A 19,703-nucleotide genomic window follows, 5' to 3' on the forward strand; every position below is an offset into this window, starting at 1 on the left:
TCTCAGAATATTGATAACAAAGTTAAGTTTACTTCCAACTTTGTTATTTTCTGTCTCTTCCACGTTCCTTTTCTCCATTTGTTTTGTGTCTATTTAGTGAGTATATGTTTATTTTCTTACTGCCCTTATTTTACTTTAGTACAGATCTTGAAAAATATTTTCCTGTGTAATGTAAAATTTAATACACAGTTCATATTTATATTATTCCAGTTGTTTAAAAATGTCCTTTCTGGCTAGTTGTTTCTTCAAATCAGTATCCATATCTTGAAAATGGTTGTTGTCTAGAGAGCTGTCTAGTTACTTCTTTGTAGTACAGCATTTTACTCATTCTATTCCTGTGTTCCCATCTAGCTCAAAGTTAGATCTATCAATTCAAGTAAAACAGTCTACATCTTAGGTAATGTGTATTTTTTCATAATGCATCTTTATATTAAGAGATACAGGTTTTCCTATATTTTGGCAAAGATGTATGAAAGTTCCTCAAAAGCTAGATGACTGTTGGTTATCTTAAGGTTAAGGCACCAAAAAAGCATAATGATATCCCTGAATGTGGGTGGGAGTTTAATTTTGTTCCACACTAGTTGATCAGGTAGTGTGATATTAGGTAGTGACTTTGGTCTGTTATGGTGGGATTTCTAGAGGCCATACTGATAAATAGTTAAAACCACCGTGTATAATTACAGTTAAGTACATCTTGGATGTAAATAGTTTCTAATTTATTGGGTGTATTGACATACTATACCTCGGACATACTTGACTAATGTATATAGTGTTAGATCCACTGGAACGATGAATAAGAACCAATAGAGTATACAGATAATTTGTTATTTAATACACACCTTTCCAGTTTTATTTTTTATCATTATTTGCAATAACTGTTGAAACTATCTTGTCCCAAATCCCCATAACAAACCCATTTTGTATTACTAGCAGGGTTCTAGTTTCAGAGGTATCTATTCATCTTGGAACTGTACGTTCCTAAGGGGAATTCAGTCAGGCGGTTGAGTTACCTTAGATGAATCTCACCCAGTTTATCAAAATTCCGAGGAAGCTTCAGTGAAATCAACATCTCCACAATAGGTACCAGAAATGGTAATAAATATCTAAAAGGCAATCTTGTACTGACATATTTTGAGTCCAGAACACAATGTTGGAGACTAAGTACTGTCCAGGAGGACAGTTAGTAGAAGATAACTCTAGTTAGGAAACACAGGTAGAAGATAACTCTAGTTAGGAAACAGGAAGGAAATCCTTAACTCACAAAGTGGATGGATTCCCAGTCCACAAATAATTCTGAGTTGACTACATGAATATGCTGTTTAATGTTCATAGAACCATGGATGTTTTGTGTAATTAGTGACTGTTCTAGATTATAACTCCCATGAGGCAGAGGTTATTTGGAAATCAGAATTTTTTATTTTCAGTTTTTAGTACTAGTGCTCCTGTCCTCATTTTAACCTACCTAATGCTGTTTCACTCAAGTGTCTTTTCTTTCTTCCCTGTAACAGCTGTGCAGAAGATTCTGACCTCATTTGAGGCTTGCATATAGGAGAATATCCATTTCTCCATTGATTCAGAGAAGTATTATGTACTGAAAAGGAAAGAAAAATGTGAAGTTTTAGTTCCTTCACACAAACATAATGAGCATGTTAACCTCTTTTTACTTTGTAACATTGCAGAATATTAATATACCAGTTCAAAATTATATATAATGAAGTAAATACTTACATACGAAGATGAAATACTCCTAAGCTGAAAATAACCAAAGTAAGATTCATTAAAAACATCTTCAGGAAGTGCTCAATTTCCTGTAGTTGCTCCACTATGTGAAGAGGATGAAGAGGAAAGGTGATCTGTTCTCACAGTCTTCTAAATTACAGAATTTTACAGAGAAGATTTGTTCAGATCTGTAAATCTTGGCTGAATATTATCTGAATCCTTAAGTTAGTTCCTGCTTACCTTAAATCTGGGAACAACTCAGGACTAAGTAAGATTATAGAATACAACAGACTGGGATCTCTTGAGAGCAATAACCAGATTTCATCAATCTCCTGACAGTGCCTAGCACCATTCTTTCACTTTTTAAAGCAATGAATTTTTAAAAAACTTTAAGTCACTTAATATCTCTGTGCCTCAGTTGCCTTATCTGTAAAATAGGGATAATAGCAGCTATTGTGGGATTGTGAGGATTAAACAAATTCCTGTAATAGTCATTAGAAGGATATCTGGCATAAGTGTGCAATAAATGTTAGTTTCACCATGACTGTTGCTCTGTCTGAACCCCATATTTCCAGTACTGGATAACTAACTAAATTGGCTTCCTTTTTTGAAATGTTTGGAGATGTGGAAAGGATAGGGAAAAAATATGAAGGCCTAAGTGCCAAATTCTCACCAACACTGAGAAAAAAGAGTATGGTCTACCAACAGTGACTGGGACTCAGATTTCAAGATGGCAAAGCACCCTAAAAATGATAGACAGGGCTTCCCTGGTGGCGCAGTGGTTGAGAGTCCGCCTGCCGATGCAGGGGACACGGGTTCGTGCCCCGGTCCGGGAGGATCCCACATGCCGCGGAGCGGCTGGGCCCGTGAGCCATGGCCGCTGGGCTTGTGCGTCCGGAGCCTGTGCTCCACAACGGGAGAGGCCACAACAGTGAGAGGCCCGCGCACAGCAAAAAAAAAAAAAAAAAATGATAGACAAAATTTTTATACGTAGATGCACAAATTGGCACATTTACATCCACGTTAGCATGCAAAAAAAGGAACTTTTTAGTAGAGTGGAATTTGTGAGCAATCTCTGAAAGCCTAATATCTTACGTAATTTGAGAAGCAAACTGCAAAAGCACATGGGAAAGTACTGCCACAAAAATGTGATCAAAATCAAAGGCGCTTCAGACCTGGAGGAAAGAAAGAATTACCTGCAGTAACTAGTAGAATGACTACACTTGCCAGCCTGCCAACACCTCCACCAGGGTCCTTGAGGCTTCAGTAGAGAAATGGATGGGTGGGTAGATAAGGCAATGCCCGGTGCCCCACTTTGTTTGAAACATGTCCTGCTCATCCATAACTGCCTCTGAAAACAGTATAGAGTGCAAATTTCTACCTCTTCCATGAGAAGGATCCCATAAAAAGCAGTGGCAGAAGTTGTAACGGTGAATATCAACTTTAAAGATGAGAACACAAGACTCCAAAAATCTGACTACCAGTAGCGTAAAACAAAGAAAAGGTACAAACAACAAATGGGAGAACCATCTCTAGAAATAGTTATGGGTTCACAGAATACAGATTTACAGGTCTTCAAAATAACTAATATTGCCAAGAGAAAGAGGCAAAAGGCCAACAGACCTCAGAAATGGGAAGTATAATTGTTGAAATTGTGAAACAAAATCATTGCTCACTGCCCTGAATAACAGAATGGTCATATCTAAAAGTCAAGATCATTGGATTGGAAGAGTAATTCCACAACTCAAAGGAATAGAGTGATGGAAATATGAAAAAAAGGACAAACCAAAATAGGTTAACAAAGGATTGAATAGAATGAATGGGATGTAATATTTGAAGAAATGATAGCCAAAATTTTTTACACATTGATATTAACTCTAATGTTTCAATAACTCACTTGAGCATCAAAGCAAATGAAAAAAATATATATATATAGCACATAAGTATGAAGACATCCTAAAAGTTACCAGAGAAGGGAAAAATTACTGCAAAGGAATGAGAATCAGATTGCCAGAGAGCAAAAGCACAAACCCACAGCCAACATCGTCCTCAGTGGTGAAAAACTGAAAGCATTTCCACTAAGATCAGGAACAAGACAAGGTTGCCCACTCTCACCACTCTTATTCAACATAGTTTTGGAAGTTTTAGCCACAGCAATCAGAGAAGAAAAGGAAATAAAAGGAATCCAAATTGCAAAAGAAAAAGTAAAGCTGTCACTGTTTGCAGATGACATGATACTATGCATAGAAATACTAAAGATGCTACCAGAAAACTACTAGAGCTAATCAATGAATTTGGTAAAGTAGCAGGATACAAAATTAATGCACAGAAATCTCTTGCATTCCTATACACTAATGATGAAAAATCTGAAAGTGAAATCAAGAAAACACTCCCATTTACCATTGCAACAAAAAGAATAAAATATGTAGGAATAACCTACCTAAGGAGACAAAAGACCTGTATGCAGAAAATTATGACACTGATGAAAGAAATTAAAGATGATACAAATAGATGGAGAGATATACCATCTTCTTGGATTCAAAGGATCAACATTGTGAAAATGACTATACTACACAAAGCAATCTACAGATTCAATGCAATCCCTATCAAACTACCACTGGCATTTTTCACAGAACTAGAACAAAAAATTTCACAATTTGTATGGAAACACAAAAGACCCCGAATAGAGGTGACTTTTGAAAGCCCTCATGAAAAACAGTAAACAGAATTCTAAGGTAGCCCTCAAGATTTCTTGCCACCCAAGATAAAGAAAGCAGAGAAAGATGTTAAATAGTAAAATAGGATGGCAGACAATTCTAAACTCATTTCTACAAAGGGGTAGCTAGAATTGTTAGGTTTTAAAATATATATACCTGGCATGTGTTGGTGTTCCAATAGTGTCCACTCGTTTTCTAGAGTATTTTAAAGCAAATTCCAGGCAAATTTCAACACATCTCTTCTAAAAGGAATCTCACCACCACCCCTAGTCTTGTAAAAGCACATCAGAAACCTTAACCTTCACTAAAGTGATGCTTTTTATTTAATTTTACTCAAAAGTTTTCTTTACACTTTCCCCCTTTTACTCTTTGGTGTCTTGTAAGGTTGTAGTGGACTCTTGATGCATGGCAATTCAGAGTGTAACTCACACCTTCTCTTCACCTGTCCTGATGATAACCCTCCCAGTCTTTCAGTGCTCACTTGCCCAAATCTTCTCCTAAATTCCATTTTAAGATACATCTTGGGGCTTCCCTGGTGGCACAGTGGTTGAGAGTCTGCCTGCTGCTGCAGGGGACATGGGTTCATGCCCCGGTCCGGGAAGATCCCACATGCCGTGGAGTGGCTGGGCCTGTGAGCCATGGCCGCTGAGCCTGTGCGTCCGGAGCCTGTGCTCTGCAACGGGAGGGGCCACAACAGTGAGAGGCCCGCGTACCGAAAAAAACAAAAAGATATATCTTGGCCCAGCATCTCTCCTGTAGCCAGCCTTCCCTTTCATTTATACATTTGATAACTTTATAGAGAGCCTGTTACATGCCAGGCACTCTGTTATACCTTGGGGACACAGTGGTGAGCAAGAACAGACATGGACCATGCCCCTGATGTAGTTTATACATTCTCAAAAACTGCAAGTAATGTGTGGTAGAAAACAGAAGTACTATTGATAGGAGATACTGAGTATAACTAGTAAGAAAGCGCTAGGAAAGGCTTCTCAGATAAAGTGTTAGATTACAAAATACGAACAGAAACAGCTGCTGGATAGTAAGGGCAAGGAAGAGAGAATGATGGAAAGGCCCAAGGCACCAGGGAACAGGAAAAATTTGGCAAGTGAACAGCAGCCAGGTAGCTTAGAGTAAGGAAGCATGGTGAAAACCACGAACAGGTAGGAAACAGCGTATGTAAGTAGGGCTTTAGGGATACTCTATTAAAGAATATTCCCTCTGTCAAATATTTTAAAGGATGGGGATGGGAAGCAGTCGTGACATAATTAGATTTACTTTTTGAAAATATAAGTTGCTGCAGGGATTGAAGGGAAATAAAACTTGATTAGGCTATTTCAGGAGTATAGATAAGGGATCATTAAGTTAGACTGAAATTGGTAGATATATAGAGAAGCCGGTGTGAAGCATAAGATCACACTGATAATGGGGTTTAGATACGAGGACGTGTGGGTGAAGAAGGCTGAGCCTTAGGGTTCTGACTTGCGTGGGTTGTGGTGCTATTGTTCCTCTCTGTGCACTCTGAAAAATAAAACTTTATTTTGACATAATTTCAGACTTATAGAAAACTTGGAGTAATACAAAGAAGTCCCATATATTTTTTACTCAGATCCCCCAAATGTTAACATTTTACCACACTGGCTTCATCTTTCTGAATGCCAATGCAATACTGACATGATGCTTCTCTACTCTAAATATGTCAATATGTATTTTTCAAAAACAAGGGCATTCTCTTACATAGCCACACAACTATCAAAACCAAGAAGTTAATAATTAACTATTAGCTAACTATAGAGTTCATTCAAATTTCACCAATTAGTCCTATAATGTTCTTTACAGAAAATCCTGATCACTCTCCATTCAGTTGGCAGGTCTCTTTAAAGTTTTCTTGTATCTGAAATAACTCCATTATCTTGTCTTTCATGACTTTGAATATTTTGATGAGTATAGGCCCTTAAGTTGGCTTTGGTATCTCCTCACAATTGGCAACTAATCAATTCTTCAGTTTGTCTTTTCCCTACTTTCTTGTTACCTGAAGTCAGCAGTTCTGTCACAATTGCTAACTCTAAAGGAGAGTATAGGATAAATCCAAGCTCTGAGGTAAAGCACAAAAACATCTATTTACTTTCACACAACTTGCCCTACAGGAATACCAGGCTATTTGTATATACTTGAACACATCACAGTGTTTCATGGCTCCATGACAAGTTATGTGATTTTTTCCATTTTAAAACCTTGTTACTTAATATGGGCCAACAGTATTTGAACCACCAGGGATCTTATTAGAAATATAGAATCTCAGATCCCATTCCAAACTTTCTGAATCAATCTGCATTCTAACCACATCACCAAAGTAATTTGCACATTAAAACTTGAGAAACAATGATTTGGAAAATTTGACTCTTCCTCTAAATTCCAGTTAAGTATTTAAAGCTATACTTGGCATCACCATCTTTCTGAAGTTCCTCTTTTTGCCCTTTTCCCATAACCCTTAACTTCTCTTCCTCTTCCTCTACCTTCTGCTAGGCAGAGTTATACACTCACCTCCCCCCTTTTTAAGAATATTTTTTATCATGTCTGTACCCTTAACATCATTTAATAGTCATTTGTGTGTCTGCTTCCCCATCACATTATAATTTCTTTAATTTCCTGTGACTTGCCTTTGATTTTTCAGCACTTAATTGTCTACCTGGCACAGAGTAGGTACTCAATAAATGCTGGACTCTAGTTTTACTTAATTCTGTAGAAAAGAAAAATTAATGGCCAGCTGTTTAAGACGGATATGGGATGAAACCTAATTAATAATTATTTGGATTGAGAGTGGAAGGGAATGAAGAAAATAGGGGAGGAGAGATTGGTATACAAAAAAATACTTCATTGATGTGCCTAATGTTACTGTAGCATTCAATTCAAATGTCTTCCATTTCCTAGCTTTTAATTTCCCATTACTAACATGTCATTACATTATTGATACATCACTAATAATTTTGAGTCTAACATTTACACTGCCTTTTTTTTTTTTTTTTTTTGGTTGCACAGCTTGTGGGATCTCAGTTCCCTGACCAGGGATTGAACCCTGGCCACGGCAGAGAAAGACTGGAATCATAACCACTAGCCCACCAGGGAACTCCTGTACACTGCCCCATTTTTTAAAGTCAGATAAATAATACAGCAACATTAGAAGAAATATAATTGTCTTTGTTTTTGCATATTCCCTTTCAGTCATATACATATATTTCATATTAATATTTCAAATGTAATGATTTTATTTGGATATATGCATAACTTTTTAAATCTGGTAACTCACTCATCATCGTTATGTTTTCAGATGATCACCTAATATTCCTGATTAGAGACAGTATCATTTAACAGCTATTCCCTAGCTGTTGGAGCTACTTGTTATCATCATGATATTATTTGTATTATGGACATTCTTAAAATAATCATCTTCATGAACACATTTTTTAAGTAAAAACTTTTTAGTCTCAGGATAACTTCCAAGTAGAATTAACTCATGAAAAGTAAACATAATCTATATTTTCCTGTATTTCTTTAGTGTTTTTTCCAAGCATAGGCAATTTTTTCTTGCCTTAGTGCTTTTTTTTCTTTCTCTAACTTTTGACTGTGGAAAAATTTCAAGAAACACAAATGGAAAATGGAATAATGAACTCCCCTGTACCTATCATTCAGCATCATGAATGCTCGTGACCAATCTTGTTCTCTCTCTTTCCCACAAGCTTTTTTTTTGCTGTAGTATTTTAAAGCACATCCCAGACATCATATCTTATCTACATTATGTGTCAGCTTGAATCTCTAATAAACTAACAGATAAAATGTGTATGTAACCACATGCATTATTACATCTAACACAATAATTAATATGCAACAGCCAGTCCATATTCAAATTTCTCTGTCTCAAAAATTGTGTGTGTGTGTGTGTGTGTGTGTGTACAGCTGAGTTGTTCAAATCAGGATCCCCAAGAGGCCTGTATATTGCATTTGGCTGATACAAGTATAAACATTTTTACATGGTTATAATTGTACCATCCATAGAAGTAAAACATTTGTCCTTTAATATCACTTAACATTCTTTGATAAATGTTTCCATCCTTAGATGAACTTTTATGATCCTTTAAAAGGCTGTATATTCCACTGTGATAGACAGTTAACCACATTCCTACTGTTCTCTTCAAGTTATCTTTAATTTTTCATTACCACAAATAATGTTAAGATAAATATATTTGTGAATAAAGGTGGTTTCATATTTAGGATTAGACTAGGTTCTTGGAAATGGATCTGTTGGATCAGAGTACAGAGTTAACAGTTTAGCAAACATTTATTGTGAACAAGTACACAAGTTTTTTTTTTTTTCCTCAATGAGCTTATAAAAAAATACGTAGTTTAAAGGCCTTGTAATGCATTTCACAGTACTTCCCAAAAGGCCTGTATCAATTAATTGCACCTGAAATATTTTAGGGTCCTGTTTTTACTACAGTCTTGCCAGACCTGATAATTAAAATGTCTAATATTAATGTAATTGGAAAAAGGAGAAACATTTAGCACAGTGACTGGCACATAAGTGCTCAAGTACATGTTAGCGATTGTTAACATTTTCATTATTATCATTTACTACACCTAGTTTTTCTCCTAATTCTTTTAAGATACCATTTTTAACATTTACCTCTTTATCTGGAATGTATTTATGTTCATCCATCTTAAATTTGTTTTAATGTGCTTTATGAGATACAGATCTCATTTTATTTTTCCAAAAAGTCACTACTTAATGCCACTGACTACAGGACAAACTTAGTTGTTTAAAGCATTAACTCTGAAAGAGACTGTTTGGATTTGAATCCTGCCTCTACTACTACTCAACTGTGATTTGGGAAAAGCTAGTCAAGGAGAAAATAATCATAATACCTACCTTACAGGGTTGTACAGATTAAAACAATTTACACATACAACGCCTTTCAACTAGTACTGTACTGGCATATAAGGAATGCTTCATAAGAATTGCTTATTGTTATTTATTGGCTAGGCTATCTTTTCCACATTAATAGGAAATATCACTCTTATCGTATAATGAATCCTTGGGTTTGTCTCTAGGCTTTTTAAATTTAGTTCCCTTGGCTTCCATGGGCATCACAATGTTTTAATGATTATACCTTTATATTTTGATATCTGACACCTCCTTATTGATCTTTTAAAAGTTTTATTGACTATTCAACATTTTCATTCTGAGATAAACTTTAGAATAACTTTGTTCCAAAAGAAGAATGATTCTGGGATTCTGATTAGAATTACATTATAAGTTCTCCAAAGAAGATATACAGATTGCCAACAAACACATGAAAGGATGCTCAACATCACTAATCATTAAAGAAATGCAAATCAAAACTACAATGAGGTATCACCTCAGTGAGGTATCACCTCACACGGGTCAGAATGGCCATCATCAAAAAATCTACAAACAATAAATGCTGGAGAGGATGTGGAGAAAAGGGAACCCTCTTGCACTGTTGGTGGGAATGTAAATTGATACAGCCACTATGGAGAACAGTATGGAGGTTCCTTAAAAAACTAAAAAAAAGAACTACTATATGACCCAGCAATCCCATTACTGGGCATATACTCTGAGAAAACCATAATTCAAAAAGAGACATGTACCACAATGTTCATTGCAGCACTATTTACAATAGCCAGGACATGGAAGCAACCTAAGTGTCCATCAATGGATGAATGGATAAAGAAGACATGGCACATATACACAATGGAATATTACTCAGCCATAAAAAGAAACGAAATTGAGTTATTTGTAGTGAGGTGGATGGACCTAGAGACTGTCATACAGAGAAGTAAGTCAGAAAGAGAAAAACAAATACCATATGCTAACACATATATATGGAATCTAAAAAAAAAAAGGGGTTCTGAAGAACCCAGGGGCAGGAAGGTATAAAGATGCAGACGTAGCGAATGGACTTGAGGACATGGGGAGGGGGAAGGGTAAGCTGAGACGAAGTGAGAGAGTGGCACTGATATATATATACACTACCAAATGTAAAACATATAGCTAGTGGGAAGCAGCCACATAGCACAGGGAGATCAGCTCAGTGCATTGTGACCACCTGGAGGGGTGGGATAGGGAGGTTGGGAGGGAGATGCAAGAGGGAGGAGATATGGGGATATATGTATACGTATAGCTGATTCACTTTGTTAAACAGCAGCAACTAATACAATAATGTAAAGCAATAATACGCCAATAAAGATGTTAAAAGAAATTACATTTTAAGTACTAGGCATACACCCTGAGAAAACCATAATTCAGAAAGACAGGCACCCCAATGTTCATTGCAGCACTATTTACAATAGCCAGGTCTTGGAAGCAACCTAAATGCCCATCGACAGATGAATGGATAAAGAAGATGTGGTACATATATACAATGAAATATTACTCAGCCATAAAAAGGAACGAAATTGGGTCATTTGTAGAGACGTGGATGGACCTAGAGACTGTCATACGGAGTGAAGTAAGTCAGAAAGAGAAAAACAAATATCGTATATTAACGCATATATGTGGAATCTAGAAAAATGGTACAGATGAACCAGGTTGCAAGGCAGAAATACAGACACAGATGTAGAGAACAAACGTATGGACACCAAGGGGGGAAAGTTGGGGGGTGGTGTGGTGTGATGATTGGGAGATTGGAATTGACATTTATACACTAATATGTATAAAATAGATAACTAATAAGAACCTGCCGTATAAAAATAAATAAATAAAATTTAGAAAAAAGAATTACATTATAAGTTAATTTGCAAAAAATGACATCTTTGGCTACCATATTCTGACAGGAACAGGGTATTTCTCTCCATATAAGCATATACTCATGTTCCTCTGTAAACTTTTGAAGTTTTCTTCATGTAATTCCTTGTTAGGTTTAATCCTAGATATTTTATATTTTCATTGTCAGTATGTCTAGGATAATTTATTCTTTTACAAATTCTTATAGGTTATTACTGGTATTTGTAAAGGCTACTTAATTTTATAAGTTTATTTAAAAATCTGCTACCTTTCAGAACTCTAATTCTAACAGGCATTCAGTTGATTCTTGAGTTTTTGAGGGAGATGATGATTTCATCTGGAAATAATTTATCTTGTGTGACGTTTTGATGTTGAGATTTTAGCTTTGTAGATAGTGAAAATACACTGATGTATTTTCTTTCTTTTTATGATTTATTCCCAGCATAGACAATGTCTCCACCCCCCATTCAGAGTTTCATTATAATTTTTCAAGTTTTACTTTGTAATTTTAGTGTTTTATTTAAAATTCTTGGAACCAAGTAGAATTTATTCTGATACATGATATGAAATGAGTGTATAAACAAACTTTCCCCCCAAAAGACTAACATTACTGTTCATTCTCCACTTTCTTATTGATTTAGTTCTTCCTTTATATAATAAAGAAGAAGCTATGTAGTCTGTTTCATGGATCTACTTTCCTAAATGTAAGCAAAGTAGAATCTATGCTAATGATTATAGATTTTTGTCATGTTTCCATATGTGGTTGGGCTAGATTCAATATTTTTTCCGGCAATTCCTTTTACATTTTCCCATTAATTCTTCCCAATGGGCTTTACAACTATTTTATGTTAACCAAATTCTTTTAGAACTTCAAGTTATATTGAACGTTGCATTAAACATAAACCAAAAGTCAGAACTGATATCCTAATTATTCTTATCATCCAGCAGTGCTGTATCCCCATGTTTATTTAAATTTCCTTTTATATTTATCAATAATATTTCATAATTCTCATTCAAAAAGTATCCTGTTAGGATTACTCCTGTGTATTTTCTATTTGTGTGTGTGTGATTTGTGAAAAGTGAATATTAAAAATTAAGGATTTACATTCATTCCTTTGTTAAATTTTACTTCCTTAGCAAAAGTAATAAGTATATGAAAGATGTAAAAGGTATATAAAGTACCAAGATTTGTAAATGACATACCAGGTGATGGAGATATGATACAGTCTCCTATAAATTTATTTTCAGAAAGATCTCCTTTTATTTCAGTCTTTTTTAACAATGTTTCAAAGTGAAAATGAAGAGGCACATCTAGAAAAATAAAGCAAAAAAAGTGTTTTCAGTGAAATCACTCTTTACAGACTCCAATATTAAGACTTAGAAAAATAAGCCAAAGCTTGAAAAGTCATAACTATTAGAAGTGGCAAACTATACTTTCCAAGCGTGTTGTTAGCAGTATTTTGGAAATTACTGATTATATGTAAAATAAACAACACTAACAATGAACAATTTCATAAACTAAGATGAACAAATATAAATACTATTTGCAGATGAAACAAATGCTCCCCAAAGGTCTTTAATAAAATATAGAGCCAAACCTGCCTGAATCTAAATCCATTCCACCCCACCCCTACAAACTCTGCATTTGAAATAAAGTTTCCAAAAGACATAATTACACGATTTTAATTACTTGAGGGAAAACCACTATAATTCAGATGCAACCTTTTATGAAAATGCTGTTTCACATTCCCTTAGTTTACTGGTATTATGAATCACAAAATGAAATCTACTTTTACAAAGATCAAAACATATTGACAAACTAGTTCTCTTCTTTTAAACAGAGACTTAGGAGAGTCGTTCAATTCACTATGTTTATATTCCATATTCACAACCAAAAGAGGAGCTAAATAAATAAAATAGATGTGCTTCACATTTATTAACTAAAGGGTATTTTCTTCAGTCAAGAATGCAAAAACAATCATTTTAAAAAGCATTCAACAGACACCTATACTTTTTCCTAAGAAACATAAAGAAATATTTTATAAAGCAGCTGATTTATTCAAAGTTTTGCTACAGAAAGAAGGTATTCATTTTTAAGAAAACTAATTATGAATGCATAAATCAGGATAGACCCAGGAAGGGTCTCAATTTTAAACAAGTATCTCTCCATCAAAAGGTGTATTTTAATGGCAGATCCATACTCAAGTGTGGAAAAATTTTTCTACACAAAAAAATGGGTTCATAAATATCACTTGGAGACTCTCCCAAGGGTCAGATGTAAGATGGATTTCAATGCTATCACTATACTATGACCATAAGAAAACTATATGACAAAATGAAAATAAGAATACAAATTAAATATGCTACTTAAACATTTCAGGATTCTGATATTTCCAATTATCAAAACATAAGTTTTTCCAAAGAAATATCACTTAACTTTTATATGGAGTATCGCCTATTCTACCACTGTTCTTGAGTTGTGGGAAAACATGACATAACTAGGGAAGGTGCTTGGTCTACCCATATACCTTCCTTAGAACCCACACTGTGACCTGTGGGCTTTTTATTAAAATTTCATAACACTCTATTACACTTATTAGTTTATATTTCAGTTGTCAAACTAGAATGCAAGTACCTTGAGGGATTTATTTGTATTTATACTCCTACCACCTACTTAGTACCTAGTATACAGCAGGTATTCAGATTTTTATTAAATGAACACAAGAAGAAATGGATAACCCTAAGTAGTAAGTAAGGAAGCTAATCTTAACTTATTAGATGTGACATAGTAGGATGAAAGATTATTTATGCCAGCTCTTAGATTTTTGTTATCAGAGAAACAAATTTACTAATAAGAAAACAGAAAGGCAGTGAAGAGTACGGTTAGGAGTGTGGCTCTGGAGAATGACCACCTCAGATCAAATCCTGTCTCCATCATTTACTAGCTGTGTACTACGGATTTGTAATTTAACATCTCTAAGCCTCAATGTTCTTATACGTAAGATAAAGAGGACAATAATATCTAACCTCATGGGGTTGCTGCAAGCATCAAACAAGAAAATGTAATGTGCTTATAGGACCCAGTGTATGCTAAGACCAAATGTTAGCTGTATTATTTTTATATACATTATTTTTTCTTTCTATTATTAAGGTTTCCTAAAGGATGGAGTAAAACAGTTCCTACCAGGAACTTACTTCAAAGTATGGTTTGTAGCTAAGAAACCACTGTAATACTGGTAAAAACCAAACTAAGATTCAGGGCAGGAATAGGTACAAGAAATAGTGCTTTACAAAGAGGAGCAGTCCCTGGATGATTAGAACCAAAAGCTGAAAAGGAAACAAAAGCCCATTTGAGATATCTTCCCATAAAGAGAGGAACCTGAGATAACCAGTGTGAAGAATGTTTGCTTTTTTACCCTAAATATTTACTTCAGTTCCAATGTAGGTAAGATTGGAAACATTCGAACAGAAGACAGAACTGGAAAGAAACTTAAAGCCATCTTAGGGATATAGGGATGCAATGCCTCATCTGCTCGGTTGCATATTACAGGTATTTTTGAGGTTCAGAAGTTGACTATGTCTAAAGATGGACAATTTTCTTCTCTCAGAGAAACTCAATGCTGATTACAGATGGAGGAATACTACATGGCAGGGAAAACTCCATGCAAAACAACACATTAGAAAAAGAACTCTGACTTACTGAGAAACATTTCAACAGCACAGCCATGTTATCAATAAAATGCTAAAAATTTAACATCAAAAGGAGAGCAAAAGCTAAGAATTTCCCAAAGTAAGTCAAAACGGTTTCCAAGGAATTAAAAAATCAACCTAGGGCTTCCCTGGTGGTGCAGTGGTTGAGAGTCTGCCTGCCAATGCAGGGGACACGGGTTCGTGCCCCGGTCCGGGAAGATCCCACATGCCGCGGAGCAGCTAGGCCCGTGAGCCATGGCCGCTGAGCCTGCGCGTCCGGAGCCTGTGCTCCGCGATGGGAGAGACCACAACAGTGAGAGGCTCGTGTACCACACACACACAAAAAAATCAACCTAAAGATAGAACATTAATTCAGTATGTGACTAGATTAATTTCTCTATGAAAACTGTTTAGCTCTAATACCCAGTGACAACTGATAAAAGTTTATCAGATTCCTTGTATTTACAGGATTAGATTTCACCATAAAAAAGTCAGTTACTTAGAAATTTTTTAAAAGGAATCTTACCTGATGGCAATGATAGAACGGAATGGAAAGAAGAATCTAACTCTGATACATGTTCTGTTAATATTTGAGACGTTGAATTGTGTTCACAGCTGCTCCAAATTGAAGATGATTGCAGGCAAGGCATTTGTGTAGTATTTAAAAACCTTGTTTCTTTTGAAGGCAAAGTCTGCAAGGAAAAAAAAATAAAGACTTCATTTTTGTTGAAAAGCAAATCAGAGAGAATATAACAGTTATAGTACAATATCTGAATGACACCAGCAATAAGTCCTGGATGACTAAATCACCTTGGGGAGAGTGCTTTACAATGACCTAGACTAAGTGATAGAAGCAAAGATATAGAAGGCCATGAGTGTGATGAGGTTTGACTAGTCCCTTTTCAGTTCTTCAAAATGAAGAGTAAAGTCTGTGAAAACGGCTCTTTCTCCCATCTTAAGAAATCATAAAAAAGAGAAATGAGTTTGAACAACTTTAGGTCACAAGAAAATGGTTACACTCCAGATTAGTGAAAAATATGACAGTGAGCAGGTACTATGTTATGATTAAGAACTGTGCATACAGTTGACCCTTAAACAGAGGCTTGAACTGTGCAGGTCCACTTATAAGCGGGTTTCTTTCACTAAATAGGTACCCAGATCATAGTATTACATGATATGTGGTTGGCCGAATCCTCGGATGCTGAACCACAGATAGGGAGGAAGGCCAACTGACTGTTAAGTTATACATAGATTTTTTACTGAGTAGGGGTTGACGCCCCTAACCCTCACCTTGTTCCAGGGTCAACTGTACTGTTTTCCTCCTTCTAATCTGTTATAACCAATGAGTGAAACTAGAGTCTGCCTTAAATTATAATGTGAGACAATATCTACACTGCAATAACAGTGAAGTACTATGAAGACATATGTATTACATATTTACATTAAGTAAAATTGAATTGAAAATATTAAAAAAGATATGTATAAAATATGCAATATGGGGCTTCCCTGGTGGCGCAGTGGTTGAGAGTCCGCCTGCCGATGCAGGGGACACGGGTTCGTGCCCCGGTCCGGGAAGATCCCACATGCCGCGGAGCGGCTAGGCCCGTGAGCCATGGCCGCTAAGCCTGCGCGTCCGGAGCCTGTGCTCCACAACGGGAGAGGCCACAACAGTGAGAGGCCCGCGTACCGCAAAAAAAAAAAATAATAATAAAATAAAATATGCAATATGTTACATGATTTTGAGTTTAAGATAAAGATTTCAATCCAGAAATCTCATGAAAACCATGTTGCTAAATCAAAAAATTATGTTGCTACATTTAAAAAATACATATTCTGTTTAAATGTTGGATTTTAAAATTATTTTTTTCTGGCTATAAGATTAGTATACAACCAATGTAAAAAATCTATAAAACAGAGAAAATGTTTTAAAAGTTAATGGAGTTCACCTGTGTTCCTTCTGTCATTCTTAACTCCACCTACTACAATAACATTAGGACTCATTTTTTTTAATGGAAATTATATTTAAAATACTTATAATAACTGAGAATTTTGGATGCTATTTTTTTTAAATTATTTTATAAACTTACATTAAGTTTATCACTTTCTTGAGTTTGAGTTTCCTGGCTAACTGGCATTTTCTGTGTTTCCACAGCACCTTGGGCATGGCCACATCTGCCATAGCATTTAACTAGATTTCCTCTGGACTGTGAGCTCCTTGAAGGTTGGACTATAATTTGTTCAATCCTGTATTCCCAGAACCTGACACAGTCCTTAACATATGGTTGAAACTTGAATGCTGACCAAATGAATTTTATCTCATTTGCTTTTAACAAATTTAGGTGAATAGAACTTTTTAAATACATGTGTGCCTGAGACTATTTCATTGGGAAAAAAATAGTCCCTGTTAATATATGCTAAAATTTATCATGTAATGACTTCTTTTTATATTCCACTGGCCAAGACTTATGTCAGCTAGTCATACCCAGCTGCAAGGAAGGCTAGGAAATGCAGTCATTATGCTGGGTAGTCAAGTAAATTGATGATTTTTATAAGAAGATATAACATGTGGTACGTGATTATAAAGATGTGAGTTATTTCCAAGATTTATTCTAATGATGTTATATGTATATATCTATGGGAACAGTTGCTGTTTCTTACCTTTACAAGATGCACTGGTACTTTTGACTCACTCTAGAATTATTTGTTCTTTTGTGATGTAGTTCAAAAAGATATAAGGAACAATTATATAAAATTACAAAGAAAATGTGCTAACCTCTCTTTTTTCATGTATGGCTAGAACATTATGAATAAAAGTTGATAAAATCTGAATATTTACCATATAATTAGTTTTCTCTTGCAATTTTTCCAAATCCAGGAAACCCATTAGCCAATTTGAAACTATCCTAAATAAATATGGAGACAAGTGAGGGGCATCTAGGAAAAGGCCTTTTTTCCCCTTCAGAGAAAGTGAAGCCCAGGAGGCTGAAAAGGAATGGATGGAGAAATAAGAGAAAAATCTGGAGATTCTTGCCAATAAAAATTCAAATGTCTAGAGGGTGTGATCAACAATACCATATGCTGCATAAGATTCAAGCAAAGTAAAGCCTGAAAAGTATCCATTACATGTAACTTTAATAATGAAACATTTCATATATACAAAAGAGTATATAATTTATAAGGAAGGTATAAAATAATGTTTAAAAAGCACCTATACTCACCATCCTACTTTAAGAAACAGAACAATACCAATACTTTGATGACTTCTCTTGCTATCCGGGCCCCATGAGCCTGTGGCAGAGATTGCTACTTTCCTCCCAATATCTGTGTTCTCCTCCCTGTTCTAAAACTCCTGATTTTCAGCTGGGCACATTTCTCAAGCTTCCTTGCATCTAAAAATTACTAAATTCTAGCCAGAACACCATAAGAAGTCATGTGTGCAACATTTAGAAACTGACCTTAAGAAGGTCACTTAGCCCTCCATACTTCCACCTGTGATGGTGAGCCACCATAATCTTGTGAGTGAGGGTAATGCTCAAAAGATTAAACAAAAAGGCAGCAGGAGCCTGGTTCCTAGATAACCATGTAGAGCATGGTTGTCACGCCTAGAATATTTTCAATCTGTTTCAAAACAAAGAAATAAACTTACATCTTGCTTACATCACTATTTGGGATTTCTGTCAAATGCAGCTAAACCTATACCTTAACTAATACAATGTGCCTCCTTAGTCATATTTTTCTCTCACATTTCCAGGAGTAACTGCTATCCTGAATTTTAATTTTATCATTTCCTTGTTTTTTCTTTATAGTTTTTCTACAAAAGTATATGTAATCCTATATAATTTACTATTTAAATTCCTATGCTTTAAAAATGTAAATACACAGAATAATGCTAGATGTATTTTCCTGCTTTATTACTCAACATTATGTGCATGCAATTAATCATTCTACTGTATATAAATATCTAGATTGTTTCTAGTGTTTTACCATTATGAACAATGATAGTATGAATATTATATTTGTCTCCTGGCACATGGGTGTAAGATTCTCTAGAGTACACTGCTAGAAATGGAATTGCTGGGTTATACAAACGCATGAACACACATACTCAACTTCACTAGATAATATATTGTATTACCAAGTAGTTACAACTAATTTACACTCCAACAGAGCAGATTTTAATTCTCACTGCTTCAGATTCATACCAACAAGGGTACTGTCGGAATTCTTATTTTTGCCAATTTGAGACCATACAAATATCTCATGGTTGAAATTGGTATTGCTCTCTTTACTGTTTAAGTTGACCTCATTTTGGCCTCAATTGGCCTATAATTGGCCAATTTTCCTTCTTTTGGGGAATACATACTTTGATGATTTTTCTATTGAGATGTCTTTTTCTTATTGATATTTTAAGTTCTCTTTATACACTCTTGAAAGTTACAAATCCTTTGTAGGTTCTATGTATTGCTCCCTGTCTGAGCTTCTCTTTGCACTTTTTTTGTGTCTTTTGATCAACAGACATTCTTAACTTAAATGTTTCCTTTATATATAGTTTGCACTTCTTTGTATCTTGATGAGGAAATCTTTTGAATCTTGATGAGGAAACCCTACCTTTAAGTCATAAAGATATTCTTCCACTTTTTTTATAAGAGTTTTATTGTTTTGCCTTTTGCAATTAGGTCTTTGTTTAAAATTGATTTCTTTGTGCAAGATGTGAGATAGGGATCCAAACTCATTTTTTTTTTTCCTCTAAATGGATCACCAATTGACTTAACGCCTTT

General features: G+C 35.2%; 1 protein-coding gene across 1 annotated transcript in view; it reads right to left on the reverse strand.

Annotated features, from left to right (window-relative positions):
- KANSL1L (KAT8 regulatory NSL complex subunit 1 like) overlaps positions 1 to 19,703 on the reverse strand; it is a 117,086-nt gene that overhangs the window by 8,156 nt on the left and 89,227 nt on the right. Inside the window, exons 6-8 of the mRNA XM_024738331.1 lie at positions 15,452 to 15,617; positions 12,439 to 12,546; positions 1,463 to 1,591 (exon numbers count right to left, since the gene is read on the reverse strand). Coding sequence (XP_024594099.1) covers positions 1,463 to 1,591; positions 12,439 to 12,546; positions 15,452 to 15,617 — 403 coding nt within the window. The remainder of the gene's footprint in view (positions 1 to 1,462; positions 1,592 to 12,438; positions 12,547 to 15,451; positions 15,618 to 19,703) is intronic.

This window comes from Neophocaena asiaeorientalis, unplaced genomic scaffold (assembly GCF_003031525.2).
Source record: "Neophocaena asiaeorientalis asiaeorientalis breed wild unplaced genomic scaffold, Neophocaena_asiaeorientalis_V1.1 scaffold258, whole genome shotgun sequence".
NCBI classification, from domain to species: domain Eukaryota; kingdom Metazoa; phylum Chordata; class Mammalia; order Artiodactyla; family Phocoenidae; genus Neophocaena; species Neophocaena asiaeorientalis.